At 48.4% G+C, this 17,971-nt stretch overlaps 1 protein-coding gene across 1 annotated transcript in view; it reads right to left on the bottom strand.

Moving 5' to 3' along the window:
• The window catches only part of LOC144153501 (uncharacterized), a 209,572-nt gene that overhangs the window by 186,582 nt on the left and 5,019 nt on the right, over positions 1-17,971 (bottom strand). Inside the window, exon 2 of the mRNA XM_077685137.1 lies at positions 10,174-10,224. Coding sequence (XP_077541263.1) covers positions 10,174-10,224 — 51 coding nt within the window. The remainder of the gene's footprint in view (positions 1-10,173; positions 10,225-17,971) is intronic.

The raw sequence follows: 17,971 nt of genomic DNA, 5'->3' as shown, positions 1-17,971 counted from the left end.
AAACCACGAGCGCTTTGTAGCTGTATATGTCACAAGGGAAAAATAAATGTTCCTTTGCATTTTTCGCAGGACTCTGATTAGATGCGTGGCACCGTGTTGCCCGGTTTGGGTGCCTGATGCCGCGCGGTACTGTGACAGCAGACGTGCTATTATGACAGGGCGGGTTCCTAAAGTTATCTGCACTTAAAACACCATGCCCTCACTACGAACTACTGCAGTGACATTACGACGGCTAGAAAGACAGCTAGAAAGATCCCGGTGTGCAATATTGAAGTTTCCATCTACTTAAAGATAAAAATCTTGTATGGTGAATCTCGATGTGCTTAAGCGAACGCCCGTCCTCGCCAAGTGACGATCTCCGAAGGAAGCAGAGAGCACGCGCGAAAATAATGTTCAGTTCACCTCGGAGTAACCCGTGTTCGGGACACACACACACTATCGCAGTAAGGAGCACGCGAGCGAAGTGTGAGGAAGCTCAGAGGAAAGGGGAGTTCTGGTTATTTCGCAGCCTGGGTTCTATGTAGCGCACCCTCCGCACGCGTCAAGAGTGAGGGAGCAAAGGGATATTGAACGTCGCGTATAAAAAACAGCGGAAAGAGCAGAGAGCAGACTCCGCACGCCATCGCTGTGCAGCCAACACTTTCGAAGATTCGGACTGCGGCGCTCATTGTAAACGTCAGCATGGGATATACCCTACAGCCCGTATAGCTATGGAAGCTTTGCGAAGCCGCAGAGGAGATATTTAAAATATACTACATTGTAGTAAACCCAAAGCAAACGTGTCTCCATCTCCAAAGTGACACACAATTGCGTAGCACAGTTCGGAAGCGCTGTAATATGTCCCCGTAAAAAACTTCACATAGACACAATGGCTACTCATTTTCAGCTTCGCTGGTCGACCATCTCCAAACGGTGTAAGAGCTCTAAATTAGTTGTTTCATCGCCCGAAAAGTGCAAAAGCCAAACAAGTTTCCAATTTCTTATCTCGGTCCTGGTTTGCCAGTGTGTCATCAGCGCTTCATTACAACTTCGGAAGCGAATAGCAGCCGCACTTCGAGGAAGAAAATATGAATGTAACGTACTAGTTGTTCCTCGGAATTGAATGGGAATAGAAACAGCACTTAGAAACTTAGCACTTAGAAACTTAGCACTTAGAAAATAGAAACAGCAATAGAAAACAACGACATACGAATAAGAAGGCAATAGCCTTTCAAACATGTACGATAGCCTTTCAAAGATATTCCAATCAAAATTGTACCAGCCCAGTCCAACGCCTTGGTTTATCAAGCATGGTCTGCCAACTTTTAAAGCAAACGTTTCTACCTTCACCAGCCAAAGGTTCTTCCGTGGCGTGCGGAACAACAAACTCCCAACGCAGCGGAGGCGGCGGCAGGGAGGTAAGAGAAGGGTTTCGCTCACGGAGCACACTGTAGATGGCGGGGCGACATAACCTAGCGTTCCCCGCGCAGAAGTGCCTGCTCACCACCGGCGGCTTTGCCCTCATTCAAACAGCCATTTTTCATCCCACCACGTCACCGTCGCGTCACCGTCTTCCGTCATGGGCGACGGATTTTCGGGCGATTTCTCGGAGAAAACGGTGCGACGGCGACAGGAGGCCAAGCTCTACGTTTCCGTCCCGTCAACGCGACGGCACCAGGCCCCTTGGTAAACCAGCTCATCAGAAAAGAAAGTTTTATGGCTAAATTTACCGAAAAGTGAGCACAAGCCCCTTTCTTTACTTTCCAGATTAAGCACGCTCAATTCCAGGCTAAGTTGATTACTAGGCAGACGACCCGATACTCTCACGGAGAACTCCAGTACAAATGCTACTCCAGTTACGTCTCCGTCGCGGTTTCATCACGTGACGGTGCTGTGGCGGAGAAGGTGAAGGCTGTGTGAATAAGGGCTTAGTCGTCTGCTTTAGCGACGGTTGTTTTGGGCCTGTTTGGTACAGCTTCGTGTTCATTGCGCGCTGCGTTCGCACGGCTTGACTTAATTGTTCGACAGCCCCTCCATGGTAACCCGCACCCGACGTACTTATATGGTCGTACAGAAAACATACCTTAAGGATTGATTTGCAGGGCGGGAAAACAAAATGTACACTCCATATACAGACATTTGGCCGCTAGAGAAACGCTACCTTTTCCGCAATCTTTGCCGTAATGGGACTCCGTTTTCTAAATTGTTGAATACCAATTCGGGTGTGTTTTAAGAGGTATTACAAAAGGTGAAAGTAGCGACTGGTTCTGATAGATAGCCATTATAAAAGTTCCCTCAGCTTTCTGGCCATTCTCAAACTTACTGAACTAAATAATTTAAATCGCTATAAATTGCAATCACTAAGGTCACATGCCGCATTGTGTCGGTGTCTGCGCTTGTGTCGCGCTGTGCTGGACCGCCAAGCTAGCACATCAGGAAGGCTAGGTTCCGCTGTCTCACCCTTCGAAAGACGCTCCTCTCCGTTTTCTTTCTCCAGACTCACGGCCGGGCTAACCCGGCGGCGCCCGTCGCTCTAGCCTGGCTGTCGCCGACGCTTCTGCTGCGTTGGAGACGCCGCACTCGCGAATTCCTGGTAACGGATAGCAGAATCTCTGGTTTCCCTCTTTGTGGAGCCTTGTGTGGGAATTCAAGTGATGTATGGGAACGTGCCAACGTGCCGTTTTTGCAGCCTACAGCGGCAATATTTCGCCACTACCCTATAATCAAAGCAAGTTATTTTTATGGCATCAATTTAGCCCGTTCATTCTGCCTACGAGTGAAGAATAATGATCCATATTTGACTGGCCTATCTGAGTTCAAGAAGAAAACAGGATTGCATGATACACGCTTTATCAAGACATGGTTTGTACCGAGACCACGCTATAATCATGAGATGCAATCACTGCCTTGTGTTCTTTTACGACTACTCAACAAATTTGAAATGCGAAACATTCATATTGCTATTTGGTCACGAAAATGTTTTCCCGATTTGTTTCTGTGATGCGCTCTCATATTTGGTTTCTTTTGTTTCTCAACTGATGTCCACAACAAGAAAAGACGAAGTTGCAGAGAGGGGATCTTTTTCTTCTGTTTTCTTTTTTTTTGCTATCATGAATAGTCAGATAGCGGTGATCATTTTATTTTCGTGTGTGCGAGTTCAATTGTGTTCCTGGTTGCATTTTTTATGTGTATACTGTATTAGGTTACTTGAATAAAAATGTATGTTGTGTGTCAGTAGGTACCACTCTACTTTTCTGTGCAAATCTGTACCGATCATTGCTGTTAGTACTGGGTCAGCCACCTCGTCAAGCTGCTGGAAAAAGCAGCTTTTTGTGATTGGCTCATGCTCTGTAACAAAAGGAAAATAAATATGTAATAATGACGAAAAAAATTGTTGCGTGTGTCATTTATTGCTCTGCTTTCCAGTCACCTTCGCAGTGTGGATTGGAGCCATTTTTTTTTTAAATTTGCATAACGAACCCATGGCAGAAGAAAAAAAGAGCAATTGAGACATGCGGCTTTCGAGTTTTGTCACCTTTGCTTCAATCATGTCACTGAAAGCTGCTTGCAATCGGTAAAGGAATTCATATGCTTGCACGTTTAGAAGCACAGCGGAAGTACTGGGGAGCTTTTTATGCAACTCCATTATATTCTCTATACGATTGCACATAAAATATCGCTGATGAAGTGGTGTGCTTGAATGACAGGGGTGCATCTCCATACTTACTCCCGCACTGAACACGAATTAACTTGCAATTTTACTCTTCCTATTCGAGAGAGGGAGACGATGCGCATGTGTACTCTTCACTGGTGCAGGAGTGCGACGGTGGCTGCACTCCGCTCCACACGAGAAGAGTACGCAGTTTGGTTTTGTCTTTCTCCACATGCGTAGCGAACATTGTATCCAACTCCCCGCGGCCTGCGAGGGGAGTGCGCGAACGCTCACCAGAGTACAATGACTGGTGAACTCTTCAGATACTCCCCCGATTTCCTGTCGTGCATATTCGGACTCGTCTTCACTTCTGGTACTCTTGCTCGTTTTGTATTTTTATTCATATTATAGCCTTTTATATTCATATTTATTCATAGCCTTTTTTATTCATATTCCCTTCTCTTACCCTATTTCCGATGTATTCGGGGTCATTGAATGTACTGCCTGTGGTGCGATTGCACAACACAGCGCCAGACTCGTGAGCGGGTGGTCCGGTTCATCATCGAGTACATAACCACGCGGCTTGAATTTATGATATAGGAAAAGAACTTAGGCCGCCGTCATCGAGAACAGCCGCTAACTTTTAGTAGTGGTCGCGAAACAACCACCCTGTCGATTGAACTGACGAAGTGTTAGGACCTGTGGCGTCGCACTTGACGGTAGCGGTGGATCATAGCAAAATTTATTCGGAATACACACCGAAGCGAACTCTTAGGAGTGCCTTCACGTGTGACCCGATTTCACGAAGTAGAAGTCAGCGGCGATTTGAACGCTGACAGACCTCTGACAGTAAACTATTCAGAAAAATAATGAGGGAACTCTGTGAAAATAAATTACCAGCAAAGTGTGAGTACGGATAATGAGCGGCATCTTCGTTAGGAAGACAGTGGAGGAGTGAAATTAAAAATGGACAACGGCAACTTCTCTTGACAGATGGACAACTGCCCCTAGGAGCCGGAGGATACTAGACACGCGAGCGCCTGAAACGCCCACAAAGGGAAGTGTTTTGCGAACGCCGACATGCCCGATGCGGGTCGTCAAGCGGCAAGACTTTGAAAAACACTTTTCTTCCTAATACTCTAGTGGCCCTGAGAATGGTGGCCATTGATGACCAATCAACTCAAATTACATATCCAACGGATGCAACGTATATGTTTGAGATTACAATCGTTTTATGATCTTGAAAATTGTGCAAGTCAACTCATCCAATCAAACTGCATGTTCAAGTGGAGAGAAATATAAGCTTGAGGTCCAAATAAATGTTTGGAACGCCGTGCGACTTCCATGAGAATCACGTAGCAATGCCACGCACACCGGGAAGTTCATTTTTCAACGTAACGCGTTGTACATGGCCTGCTTCAAAGAAACATATTGAACGGGCCGTGCAGATAAAACACCTTTGTTTTATCAAAACATTTCGTGTTTTGTTTTGCCCGCAGAGCTTGCACGGCAGCAAACGATGCCGATTAGCTGAGAAATAATTCAATTTAAGTTAAAAACTTTGATTCTAGCGCGAAATTATGTGTTTTCGCGACGTCTGCAATGGAGTCACAAGGGTGGGTATTAAAACGAACGTCCAGTGCACCATTACGCCCTGCAAACTTGCTTATCGTCAGTCCCCCAAGATGGCACTACCCTACATAGCTGGGGACCATTGCCAGCCGTTGCTTTGCTTTTGACCGTATTTGCACGTGGCTTGTTTTTCGTGAAAGTTGTTTCACTTTCGTGAAAGTGAAAGTTGTTTTTGTTTTGGTAGAAAGTAATTGTTTTGTGAAGCATAGGGTATGCTAGACCAAGGGGGTGACGTAAGACAACGTCGCTAACCCCAATCGGCCATTGTCGTGAAAGACAACTGCAAAGCGGCGTACTGTGGTGCTGCTAAAACAAGCATCGTGCGCCCATTACAAAGAGCAGTGCGCGTCGGTACTGCTCTGTTTACCTATATTTTCGTAACTTTCATTGTTTACCCCACCATTCTTACTGCTGTAAAATTAATATGCATTACATTTAAGCGCAAACAGCTCGTTGGGCAAGCTTAGAAGCCCTGGCCTATTTGTGCTTACTCAGCCACTCGCACAGCTGGGCGCATGACATCGTAAGTTCTGCTGCCAGAAATGAGCTGGTCAGTCTCATGGCAATCTCCTTTTTTTCCGAATTAGATGCCTTATTTGAGCGAAGTGTCCATTAAAATGGCTCTCCGTATGACTCTAACGAGGCAGTCTTTCGAATGAACCAAACGTGTTTTGTCTGCATGGCCTTTCTAAATTAAACAAAATCGAAGCCGTACCACTCAATGTGAAAGCTGTCGGAAGTACAGAGCACTGATTCGCCATATTGGGTGATGGCGCCGTTATCCGGTCACTGCTACCACCCAACACGCTCTTCGCCACCCGGTCTCACTCCTCTCTTTATGAATATGCAATTCAAATTTCCCGCCTACGCAGTGCTTGCTCGCCCCCTGCCTGAAACTGCGCCAGCGGGAGTTCTGTTCTTCTTTTGCTTGCTTTAATTTCGTAGGCTGTAGTTGTTTTGCGTCATTTCGAACCCGTATTTTTTTTATTACATGGCTGGAGCCTTCCTGCGGAATTTCGAAAGCGCCATTTTTTTCTTGCGTGGCCGCTTTTTTCGGTCACTATCTTAAAAGCAACCCAACGAGCATTCCTAACTAAATGAACGTGGAGCTGCCGGTTATATACACAGATTTTGCCTGAAATGTACCTGCAGTTTTTTTTTGCGCTAAAAAACACAGAGATGTATGACAAGCGCCAGCGGTTCAAGGGTTTAGAACAGTTATGATATTTAAATCGCGTGCTTTTCGAGGCCTCAGCGTGACTCCCTGACGACGGTACAACAGGCTCTACTTGTGTTCATTATCTCGCTGCGTCACCTGATTCCGGTAGTCGCTTGACATCGACTGTTAGTCAGCTACGAAGACAAGGCGAACCCATAAAGTGCTCTGCCCTTAATACGTTAAGTGTCGCACTGTGGCCAGAAGCTTATTCGGTGTTAATGTCTTTGACCAGTACACAAAACACGGCAGAAACAGATTCAAATTCGCGCGCGCTTTCAAGCCGGGGATCAATAGTTTGAGCACAGTGTGGTACCCCTGCGCCATCTTCGCGTGTTGCCTGCTGTGGACGTACTCGTGCGCACCGCGTGACAAGTGAACATGGCGGCAGATGGCTAGAACTATTGAGTCTTAACTTGGCAGAATTGCAATTCTGCGGTAGCTTCAGCGTGTGTCTTCATACTGCTTGTTGAAATATTTCGCTCCAAAACACACACAAGCGAAAATGATGCTAGAGATGCAAAGAAGCCTGCCGGTGTAAACCGCGTCAGAAGTGAAAGAACAAAACGTGAGAGAGAGACTCAAAGGCGACGTAGCAGTCATAAATTCGATGATACATTACGCGACGCTTTAACCCCCAAAGCACTTAAAAGATTTATGTCTCCCGAGAAATTCTGTGCTCTCGTATGTGAAAATACACGAAACCCTAGTCACAGAAGCTTCGCGCAATACAAAGAAACAATATGCCATTTTACGTAAAACAGTCAGCCGGAGCTGACACTTTCTTAGATTTTTTTTTTTGCATTCGGGCTTTTCAGTACCAGTCCACAAAAATAATAAAGAGGCATAGAATTTTCTAATCTCAGTAACAAACACATCCCCATTCTGCTATTCTTGAATATTTAAAGTACGAAGACGATCTTGTACTTAATTTGTTCAAACGCAATCAAGGAGACGCTGTATGTTTCATTGTATTGAGTCAGCGGCCACTTTGGTTAGCGGCACAAAGGTCATTACGGAAACCAATTGTTAAGCAGTTTGTTTTTGTAGAGTAAAACAATTCTGTGCCTGATATTATTCTCTAAGCTGACTTTGCAGACCTTCCTAATTTTCTGCACATGGCTTACTGACACAGTTTGGAATTATCTCTCGGTCTCATATAAACGCTGGTTTCCCCCACTAGCAGCGTCAGGCGTAGGACGAAATGCAGCCCCACGCTTCACCGAGCATTTCGCAACTTTCTTATCGCTCTTCTGACGGTCCGGCGGAAGACGCACCCGTTACATATTACGCCCGAACAACAAGCAGTCAGCGAGAAAACGGTGGGCCTTGCCTTGGCGAGTGCTAGACGAAAGCTGAGGCGTGTTAGTTTGTCGACGAGGTGTCCTGACTTGCAACGACCCCTAACGCCCGCCATATTTCTATCAAAAACGAAGAAGGTCTGGTGTTTCTTGACCTTGGTTTGTGTGGAACGCCTTCAGCAACGATTCTAAGCGCGAGCTGGAGTGGGTAACTTGGATATGGCCGCTTTTTTTCTGTTTTGATACACCGTCTGTCAAATGTGTTTTGGAGCAGTCAGGCCACCTTAAATAAGGAAGGCAGGCGATTTGAAAAATGTACCACGTGATTTATGATATGAAGCGGGGCTGAAGACGTCAATTAAGAAAACTCATCGCTTTTTTCAAAACCTGCACATCAGTTGCTTTTTCTGCAGACTTCCAAAGTTAGGCAATTAACAGAGACGACCCCATCTTCAAAGAACGGCAAAAGAGCCGCCCTCCACCTTCCCCGTGGTATATCTGCAATCGTTCATGCCGAGTTGTTTATTACTGCTCTTCATAATACCGTTGTGTAACCTTATTTTAACAAAGCGGCGTACGTTGTATAAACACCTTTTGCTGTTATTATCGCATGCACGTGCAATTTGAGCCACTGTACAATGTCTATAGTTACATATTTTGTATTTACGCTGCTACGTTTTGTTATTGTTGTATTTTGTACCCCACTCCCCTCTTCAATGTATTCACACTGAGGGTATTCACAAATAAAAAAAATAATAAAAGTGGAAGTCGTAATACAAGGTTTTAGAGACGAAAGTGCTGGGTAAACATAGCTCATCAGGAAAGAAGGAAAGTGGACGAACGCTGGACATCAACTAATGTCCATTGGGAAAGAAGCACCTCTTCGATGTCAACTGTGGGCGTCGTGACATAATGGATGAAAGCACAAAAATGGCCAACACCTTAGAAAGAAACTTGTGTTTGCTACCTGCGCCAGTTGTTTTACCTGTCATAGGAACCAAGCAACTGTGCATGAAGTGTAGTAATTCTATCAGGGTAGTGCAGATGAAAGAACCGGCCACGGTGAATCAGTGGCCATGACGTGCTGCCGACCTCACGGATGCGGGTTCGATTCTCGGCTGCGGCGGCATATTTTTGATCATGCGAAATGCAAACACAGGAGTGTGTTTGAGATTTCGGCGCATGTTGAAGATCCCCAGGTGATCAAAATTAATCCAGAGCCCTCCACTACGGCGCGCCTCATCGCCAGTGTAGCGTGAGTGCCTTAAACCACCGCAATCCCACGCAGATGCAAAGTGCATTCCTTTCAGTTGCCGACGGATAGTTTACGGCCCGTGATGCTTTGTGGCTTCGTTCTCCTACCACGTATGATAAATGTGGTGGCCCTGTTTATAAAAAAAATGGCCGCGTATATGCACACTTGGTTAGAAGTGTTGAAAGACGATAGTGTTCTGCCACCACTGCCACGTAAATGTATCTCTTCTCTTTGCGGCCCCCCTCTCACGTGCTAGCCTTTCCATCTCACTCCTCTCAAGGCAAACACAGCAGAGGTTTGCTCGAGCGAATTAGATTTTGCCGCGTTCTACTTCCCAAGCTCAATCTTTTGGAAGCTTTTGTTACTGTTGGAGATGTATTAATGCCGCACAGAGGGACCACAGCGAGAATTTTTGTATTAATTTGTTTGTCCCAACCCGTATTTTTATTTCTTAAAGCAAAAAGCATGCCGCCATTACTTTTTGAATAAACGAACATCGCAAATACAACTTATGTATTAGCGCTCTTTCTGAATTGATCATATTACCATCTTTTTCTCAGAATTGTTGACAACTATGAAGAATTCCAGCAGATTTACTAGTTTGTAAATATGTAGCCTACATGAACTTCTCGTCTCAGAATTTTTTTAACTTTTCACCGGAGAGATCAGTTGAGGCACAGACAGACAGGCAGACAGACAGACAGACAAATATACCAAAATGTTTGGTTTTAAATACCAAGCAAATGCTATCTTCTGTTAACATAATAATTGGCGAGCTATATTATTGCATGGATGGTGTGAGGCCATGCGCAGTACATTAGACGTGGCTCTTCCCAATGAACAATGATAAGTACAATGACATTCGGGGAATTCATGCCCAACGCTGGGCATACTTGTCTGCTCTCTGCTCCATCCTTTCTCTTTTCTCTACTCTCTCTGTTTTGTCCATTCTCTCTTTCCCTCTTGCGGGATAGCAAACTAGGCTCTTGCCTGGTTAACTTTCCTGCCTTCCTTCCACCTCCTTCCTTCCTTCCAACGTTTGTCTTGTCCCCATGTTTCCCTGTGGAATACGCTTATTTTATAGCTTTTCTGTTTTTTTATGCAGAAGCTGCAACAACTGTTGTTTCAATTTTCTCACCTGAGCACCTGGTCGAGATGACGATCAACACGGGAAGCAGGGTTGTGAACACTGAAAAAAATTTAAACAGAAAATAAGTTGAATTTTTAGACATACCTAGAAGCTACAGAGGCATGCATATATTATACATTTTTAACCAGATTTTTCCTGCCGCGACTGCAGGCAAATCATAGCTGCGAGCTACCAAATCACCCGATGCACTTTCAAACAGGGAATGCGGACTTTGAAAAAATGAAGGCAGGGAGTAAAAGAAATTTTTTTGACAATCAATGCTTTGTGCTAGAACCTGTTGCAGAAAAGTGTCTGCCTGTTTCTTTGGAAAAGAGAGCCAGGTTTTTGTAAAAACAGATTTGAACTTGGCTCAATCATTGGGTCTGCCTCTGTGTGCCTTGCCATGGACTATGCGTTGTAGCACCTATGCGCTGAAACCCATAGCAATGGCGAGTTGATCTACCGATTACTTACTTTAAATAGGTTTTTTACCAGAGTGGAGGGCTCATTGTCAAAATTTACATTCATTATTCATTTTTGTCCTTCTCGCAAAAATATAAATATCTATGATTTCGATGGCCTCAATTCTGAAGTAATTTTACCCTACCTATAAAAACACCGAAGAAATGCGTCAATTCAATTTACGTTTTATGTCCGACTGGATGACGCGCATACACAACACTAGCACAGACAAAAAGAGGCCGTTTTGATCAGCAACCATGCACTGCCACATGAACAAAACATCAAGCGGGCTAAAGACGCTGCCAGTGCCCCTAGACTCCTGGCTGCCACCTGAGGGCAAGGGCTTGACATCAATCACCAAAGCATCAATCCTTTTTTGTCAGCAACTGACAATACGGCTTGTGCGAACGGATTGGATAAGCGCACAGTGGCAGTGCGCCTTCCTCAGTACGAAGCTGTGGCAGCAGGTCCTTCGGGGTACACCACGAATTGCTAGTAGCGCCCGCCTCACCACGATCACACACCCTTGCATGGTTGTTCCACAACAGCGAAGTACAGCTACTGAATAGGCCAACCTCTAATTGTGACCTCGCCAAACCACCCCAAGCTACAGAACGAACGACATGCTATTTGCCCTTTCAGACTCGTACTGCTTGAGCAACGAGGTGGGTTTTTTTGGCAGCTGGTCTTGTTACAAATTTCGATGGATGATATGAGTTAAGGAATAAATTATTCAATAAATCTACGCATGATAGAAATCGTGTGCATTCCGAGGGTGGAAATTTGTGCACCCTGGCACATGCACGCCGGAGAGGCGATGTCACCACCTTTCAAAATTTGTGACACGTAAAGGACGCAGCCTCTGTCGCTCAGAGTTTCTGCATCCTCGAGCCACATCGCGTACCATAACGGGCCTCCCCAATACCCATAAAAAGGCAGCCATTGAGCAGGCAGTGGCACTTCCTTCCATCGTTACTGTAATAAAAGAAACGAAAGACCCAGCAGACCATAAACAAGGTCTCACCTGCCAAGTATTGCTCCTCACGGAATGGAAAGAACAAAAATCCGCACCAAAAATTGCGCTACCCATCCCCCTTGCACCCTGGTTGATATCAGACAACATCGAAAGCCACCTCAGCAAGCCAATCCCACGGGCTCTTCCAGCAACCAAATCTCATCGTATTCACCACCTGATGGCGTCCAAACTGTCAAATAATATTTATATCTTCACTAGTACAATCGTGACTCCCAGACACATCGGTGCAGCATGGACATGTCTAGAAAATCGTTTAATGGTCACATATGTTTCAACCAAAACGGTAGAACCGCACTATAAGGAGAACTGCACGCCATAAAAAGCGCGCAGTTCATGCTACGAACCATATATACCCCATATATGCAACGAACTCGACATTAAACGCCGCACACAGTGCGCATCTTCTCAGATTCATTCGCAGCAATGGAAGTACTAGAAAAACCCTTTTCACTCAACCCACTGGTTAAATCCATGTTACTGCCTAAAGAACTACTAAAGAGCCACAAAGTCAACATCCGAATCGACTGGACACCGGGTCATGAAAAGGCCAGCCCACGAAACCAGGCCGATAAAGCAGCGGCGCTGGAGAGTCTTAACGTTACACCTCCGCTGGTGTACACCTCGGCTACTTCACCGGCCCTACTCCTCCAGCGACTCAAGAAGCGTACGAAATGTTAGTACGAACAAATGACACCACCTGGTTATGTCGATAACTTGCCCTAATTAACAAGAGCTGAAGAAGTATTCATCATCAAGCTTTTCGCCTATGCAGCTTACACCCCACATACTATTCATAAGTGGACAAAGGGCCCCACAACACCCTCAGCCCACACTGTCCCTACTGTAACACGAGCACCAAAGCAGACCTGCACCACTTAATGCTATTATTCTTCATTATTCTTCAAGTATGCTATTATTCTTCAAGTCGCATCTTTCAGACACCATTCGACACATTGATAGAAACACCATAAACCACGAAGCACACGCCGCATTAATAAGCCTATAACACAAAATAGGCGAATTTGCCGCGACACGTGGTCTTCAACAGTAGTCTGACGAACGACCACCCCGGAAGAGCCTCCGAACTGCCAGTAAATAGAAGAAAAAGTGTCTGAAGCTGAAGCTGTAGCGACGCGCCCGGGTGGCGCGGACGCCGCTAGCCGGGCCGAATGTGGGCGTGAAGCCCGCGAAGAATGACGCAACCACGCGCAGTTCACAAACAGCAAAAAGCCCCGTTTAATCCCCACCAATGCCTTTATACAGAGTGGGGGCGCCATCTCCCAGTTACTCCAGTCAACAGGTGGCGTCCTCTACATCCCTCCTTCCGGAGCTCAAACACAGGTGCTACCAAAGAACACCACCGAAACAGTCCTTGCAGCAGTCTCACAAATCCAGTCAGCGAGGTGGCACCACGCGCCGGCCGTATCGTGTGCACCGGTGGCCTGGCGATCCTGCAGCAGGTGCAGGAGTTGGAGTGTCCGATGCGTCACCTGTTGCTGCCCGCTGTGGTCCTGGAGACGGCGCAGATGTCGGGGCCGCAGGGTTGGGGCTTCCCGTGTCATCTGAGGGGGCTGACTGAGGATTGCTGCAGGGGACGAGGTGTCTGCGGTTTCTCACTAGTATGCCACTGGGCGTCTGGACGATGTATGAGCGTGGTCTCTGAGCTGGGCTTAGGACCGTCGCCCTTGACCGCGTGTCGCGTACCCATACTTCCTCCCCATCATCGAGAGCACGAAGGTCATGCGCTGCGTGTCGGTTATTGTAGTCTCTCTGTTGTCTTCGTCTCTGGGCAGCATCCCTGTCATTGAATTCTTTCACCTGTGGCCAATCTGGAACAAGGCTTTGAGCCTTGGTTGGCACACGAGTTCGCAGAGAGCGTCCCATGAGCAGTTGAGCCGGGCTGTAGCCATACACACCGGGAGTGTTACGGTATGCTAGCAGAGCCAGAAATGGGTCTGTGGCCTTCAGAAACAACTCCTTGATTGTGCGAACCATGCGCTCTGCTTCGCCGTTGGACTGCGGGTAGCGTGGACTGCTCGTGACATGTGTGAAACCGTAGGTCTTCCCAAAGTCCTCGAAAGCTTTACAGGAAAACTGTAGCCCATTGTGGCTGACTACAGTCACCGGAATGCCGTGTCGGGCAAACGTGCTCTTGATTGCAGAAATAACAGCGTCCGCAGAAGTGGACCGGAGTGTGATGACCTCTGGGTAGCGAGAACGGTAGTCTACAACCACAACGAAATCTTGATTAGAAAAATGAAACAAGTCTATGGCCACCCTCTCCCACGGAGCTGATGGTGTCTCGGTCGGAATCAGGGGCTCACAGCGTTGGACACGTGTAGAAGCACATGCTGGGCAGTTCTCTACGGCTGCTTTAACCTGGCTGTTGAGACCGGGCCACCACACAGAGTCTCGGGCCACCGCCAAGCATCGATTGACGCCTTGATGACCATCATGCAGCAGGTTCACGATGTCCCTGCGTAGTGCTTCGGGCACAACTAGACGTCCGCCCATGAATAGTAGGTCCTCGCATATGGTGAAGTCCCCACGGTGCTCACAGTTACGTGTCATGTTGAGCGGCAGCCGGTCTCGTCGAGGCCACCCCTTCATGCTGTATGCTTTCAGCATTGAGCACTCGCCGTCTGAAGTTTGGTGAGACCTGAAGTCTTCAAGACGTACGGCCAGGGTTGAAGGAAGGGCTGCCACGACCATAGACACAAAAATTTCTGTGCTGTCCACTTTGGACGTAGAAGAGCATTCAGGATCCCTAGAGACGGTGTCTGCAGTGGCCAGGTACTTCTCTGGAACATACTTGACGGTGAACTGATATAGCACAAGCCTTATGCGAAATCTCTGGATGTGAGGGGGCATGAGGTCAAGATCGGCGGAGCCAAGCAACCTGACAAGCGGCTGATGGTCTGTTTCAACGACAAAGCTGAGTCCGCGCAGGAATTCCTCAAACCTCTCGATGGCCCAAGAGACACCAAGCGCTTCCTTTTCAATTTGACTGTACCGCTGCTCAGCGGTAGTCAGCGCTCTTGACGCGAACGCGACAGCCCGTCGCTCTCCCGTCTGTTGCTCCTGCAAGAGAACCGCGCCTAGCCCGAACGAACTGGCATCTGCCGACACAAGGGTGGGTAGCTCCGGATTGTAGCCGGCCATACATGCATTAGATGCCACCATTTTCTTCAATGTCTCGAAAGAGGTCGCTTGCGCTTGGTCCCAGGTCCAGACCGCATTCTTGTTCAAAAGGAGCCGAATCGGTGTAGTGACGGCAGACAGGTTCGGCAAAAACCTTCCAATGTGGTTCAGCATGCCCAGGAAACGACGGACGCCTCGCGTATCTGTCGGCGGTTTCATGTTCACAATAGCAGATACCTTGTCAGGGTCAGCCGAGATGCCAGTGGCGCTTACCACTACACCATGGAACTTGACGGAAGATACCCCGAAGGAGCATTTCGTTGCATTCAACGTGATGCCCGCTTGTTCTAACTTGCGAAGGACTGCTTGGAGTCTGCTGTCGTGCTCGGAACGGCCCCTGCCGAATACTAGAATGTCATCTACCATGTTCACACATCCTTCAAGACCCTCTAGAATCCGAGACATTTGGCGCTGAAACACTTCGGGAGCGGAGGTGGTGCCGAAGGGCAGGCGGCGGTAGCAGTAGTGCCCAAACGGGGTTATGAAGGTAGTCAGTTCCTGACAGCTTTCAGATAGCCTTACTTGATGAAACCCCGATTTTGCATCAAGTTTCCAGAAGACTGCGGCATTGGCAAGACGCCCAAGTACCTGGTCCACCGTGGACATAAGGTGTCTCTCCCGGAGAACTACTTGGTTCAACTTCGTGAGGTCGAACAAATTCTGTACTCTCCATCCGGTTTGGGTACCAGCACAATACCAGCACACCACGGGGTTGGCACAGTGACTCGCCGGATGACCCCGTCCCTTTCCATCGCGTCTAAGTCCTTCTTGACTACGCCTTCGAGGAGAATAGGGATGCGCCTAGGAACGCTCAGAGAAAATGGAACCGCTCCAGGCTTGATGCGAATGTGGTATTCTTCAGGCATCTCGCCAAGGCCTGAGAACAGCGAAGTTGCGGCCTTGTCGGACGTTCGGGGCCTGTTCGGAGCTTCCGCGTCTTCCACGGTGTTAACAAACTGGACGACTCCCAGGTCCACTACCGCCGAGTACCCCAGTAGAGGAGAGTCAATGTCTGCTACGACGTACATTTTTTTGCATACCGTCCGGCCTCGCCACGACAGGGTAGCAGGAAACGTCCCGAGCAACTTTAGGCGGCAGCGGCCCGGCCCCATCAACTGTTCATTATTGGGTTTGTCTAGGTCTACTGGGCACCCCGCGAAGCTCGGAGGTACGACTGAAACGTCCGCCCCAGTATCCACCTTGAATTGAAGGGGGCGTCCGTTGACATGAACAACAACGCGCCGGCGTTCTGTTTGCGCTGCATCCACGGCGCAGAGCTGGATTTGGCTTAAGCGCCTAGTACTATTCGAGCGGCAAACCGCCGCGAAGTGTCCGTTCATGCGGCAGTGGTTGCATGTGGCCCACCGTGCTGGGCACTCAGATCGCGGATGAGGGGCGTGGCCGCAAAAATCGCATGCCGACTTCGGGCCGGCGCGGTACTCGAGAGGCCGACAGACGTTACTTCGTGCAGTTTCGCGCTAGGGCGGCGGCCATTCGGTACTGCTTATTCGCAACGGCGTCGACGTTCAGTGCATCTGATACGAAGTCTGTCTCCTGACGCCGCCTTTTCTCATTTTCAGAGTCTTCGTACTGACGAGCTTGGATGAGCGCCTCGTCCAGTGTAAGCTTTGGATTGCGGCAGAGCTGGTCGGTCAAGCGAGAGTCAAGCAACCCTACGATAAATCTGTCCCGAACCAGCCGGTCGTCAATTTCCCGAGAGGCGTAGTTGCATTTCTTCACAAGATTTCGGAGCACCGTGAAAAACGCGTCGACTGACTCGCCTACCTCTTGCGTGCGCTTGTGGAACCTGCTCGATTCGTATACCTCGTTGACGGGGTGTACAAAATATCCCGAAAGACTCGTTGTCACGCCGGAGTACGAGCGATAGGCCTCAGCGTCTGACATGAGAGACGAAAGCACCTCGCGACCTTGGGGACCCATACAGTAGAGGAGCGTGCGTACCTTGGTTTCTTCAGGGGCGGAGGACAGCCCTGAGGCGAAGGAGTAATCCTCGAATTATTGAAGCCACGCGGTCCATTGGGCTGGGTTGTCGAAAGTGAACTGCGGCGGGGTTCGCAGCGTGAAGCTGGCGGTCACGGCGGAGGCGGCGGCTGGGTTATCCTGCATGTTGCACGGTTGTCGCAGTATCCCACTTCTGACACCATGTAGCGACGCGCCCGGGTGGCGCGGACGCCGCTAGCCGGGCCGAATGTGGGCGTGAAGCCCGCGAAGAATGACGCAACCACGCGCAGTTCACGAACAGCAAAAAGCCCCGTTTAATCCCCACCAATGCCTTTATACAGAGTGGGGGCGCCACCTCCCAGTTACTCCAGTCAACAAGTGGCGTCCTCTACAGAAGCAACCCGTGTAATCCCCTCCTTCATATCCCATTTTCCCCACTAAGTTGCTTTTGACCTACCTTCCCGAAATAAAAGTTTTACTACTACTACCTGTGATAAAGGGAGTACTACCGATTACTATCATAACAGAGAAGCAGTTTAGAAAGTCGTAATTTTTAGTGTCCGCAGTTAAAAAGAAGTTGCCGAGCGGACGTGATTGAGGGCCTCGCGGCGAACGCCCGGCAGTTAACAAAACCAAGTAAATGCCTAGCGCTCGTGTGTGCGTGCCTCGCGACAACCCCCCAGCATCCCCTGCCCATATTAGTCAAGACAAGCATACCCACTTAGTGAGATTGGCCAAGGTTGTGGCTACCGACCGCCAGTTAAAATGTTAAAAAAAACAAGAAAGTGCTGAGCACTCGTGCGTGCGTGTCTCGCGGGGACCGCCCACCGTCCCCGACACCTGTTTTACAAGCAAGGCATACCCACTTAGGGAGATATTGGCCCCAAAAAAAGTCGTGTTCGTCTTAATCGTGGCAACACTTACTCGGAACGAGAAAGACTCCAGCGTTCGCCACAATCGCGAAGGGTACAACCCTTTGCAGGATACAACCCTCCAACGTGATGTCAGTGATCAGGGACGTACCCAGAGGGGGTCCCGGGGGGCCCGCTCTCCACCCCCCCCCCCCCCCCCCGAAATGTTTTGGGCTATACCCCCCCCCCCCCCCTTCCCCGCGCCACCTCTCTTCTCCTCGTGCACGTTATGAAG

This window comes from Haemaphysalis longicornis, unplaced genomic scaffold (genome assembly GCF_048455015.1).
Source record: "Haemaphysalis longicornis isolate Haplotype H1 unplaced genomic scaffold, Haemaphysalis longicornis Haplotype H1 scaffold_9, whole genome shotgun sequence".
NCBI lineage: Eukaryota > Metazoa > Arthropoda > Arachnida > Ixodida > Ixodidae > Haemaphysalis > Haemaphysalis longicornis.
Note: the sequence above shows the minus strand (reverse complement) of the source record. Positions and strands in the feature narration are given on the sequence as shown.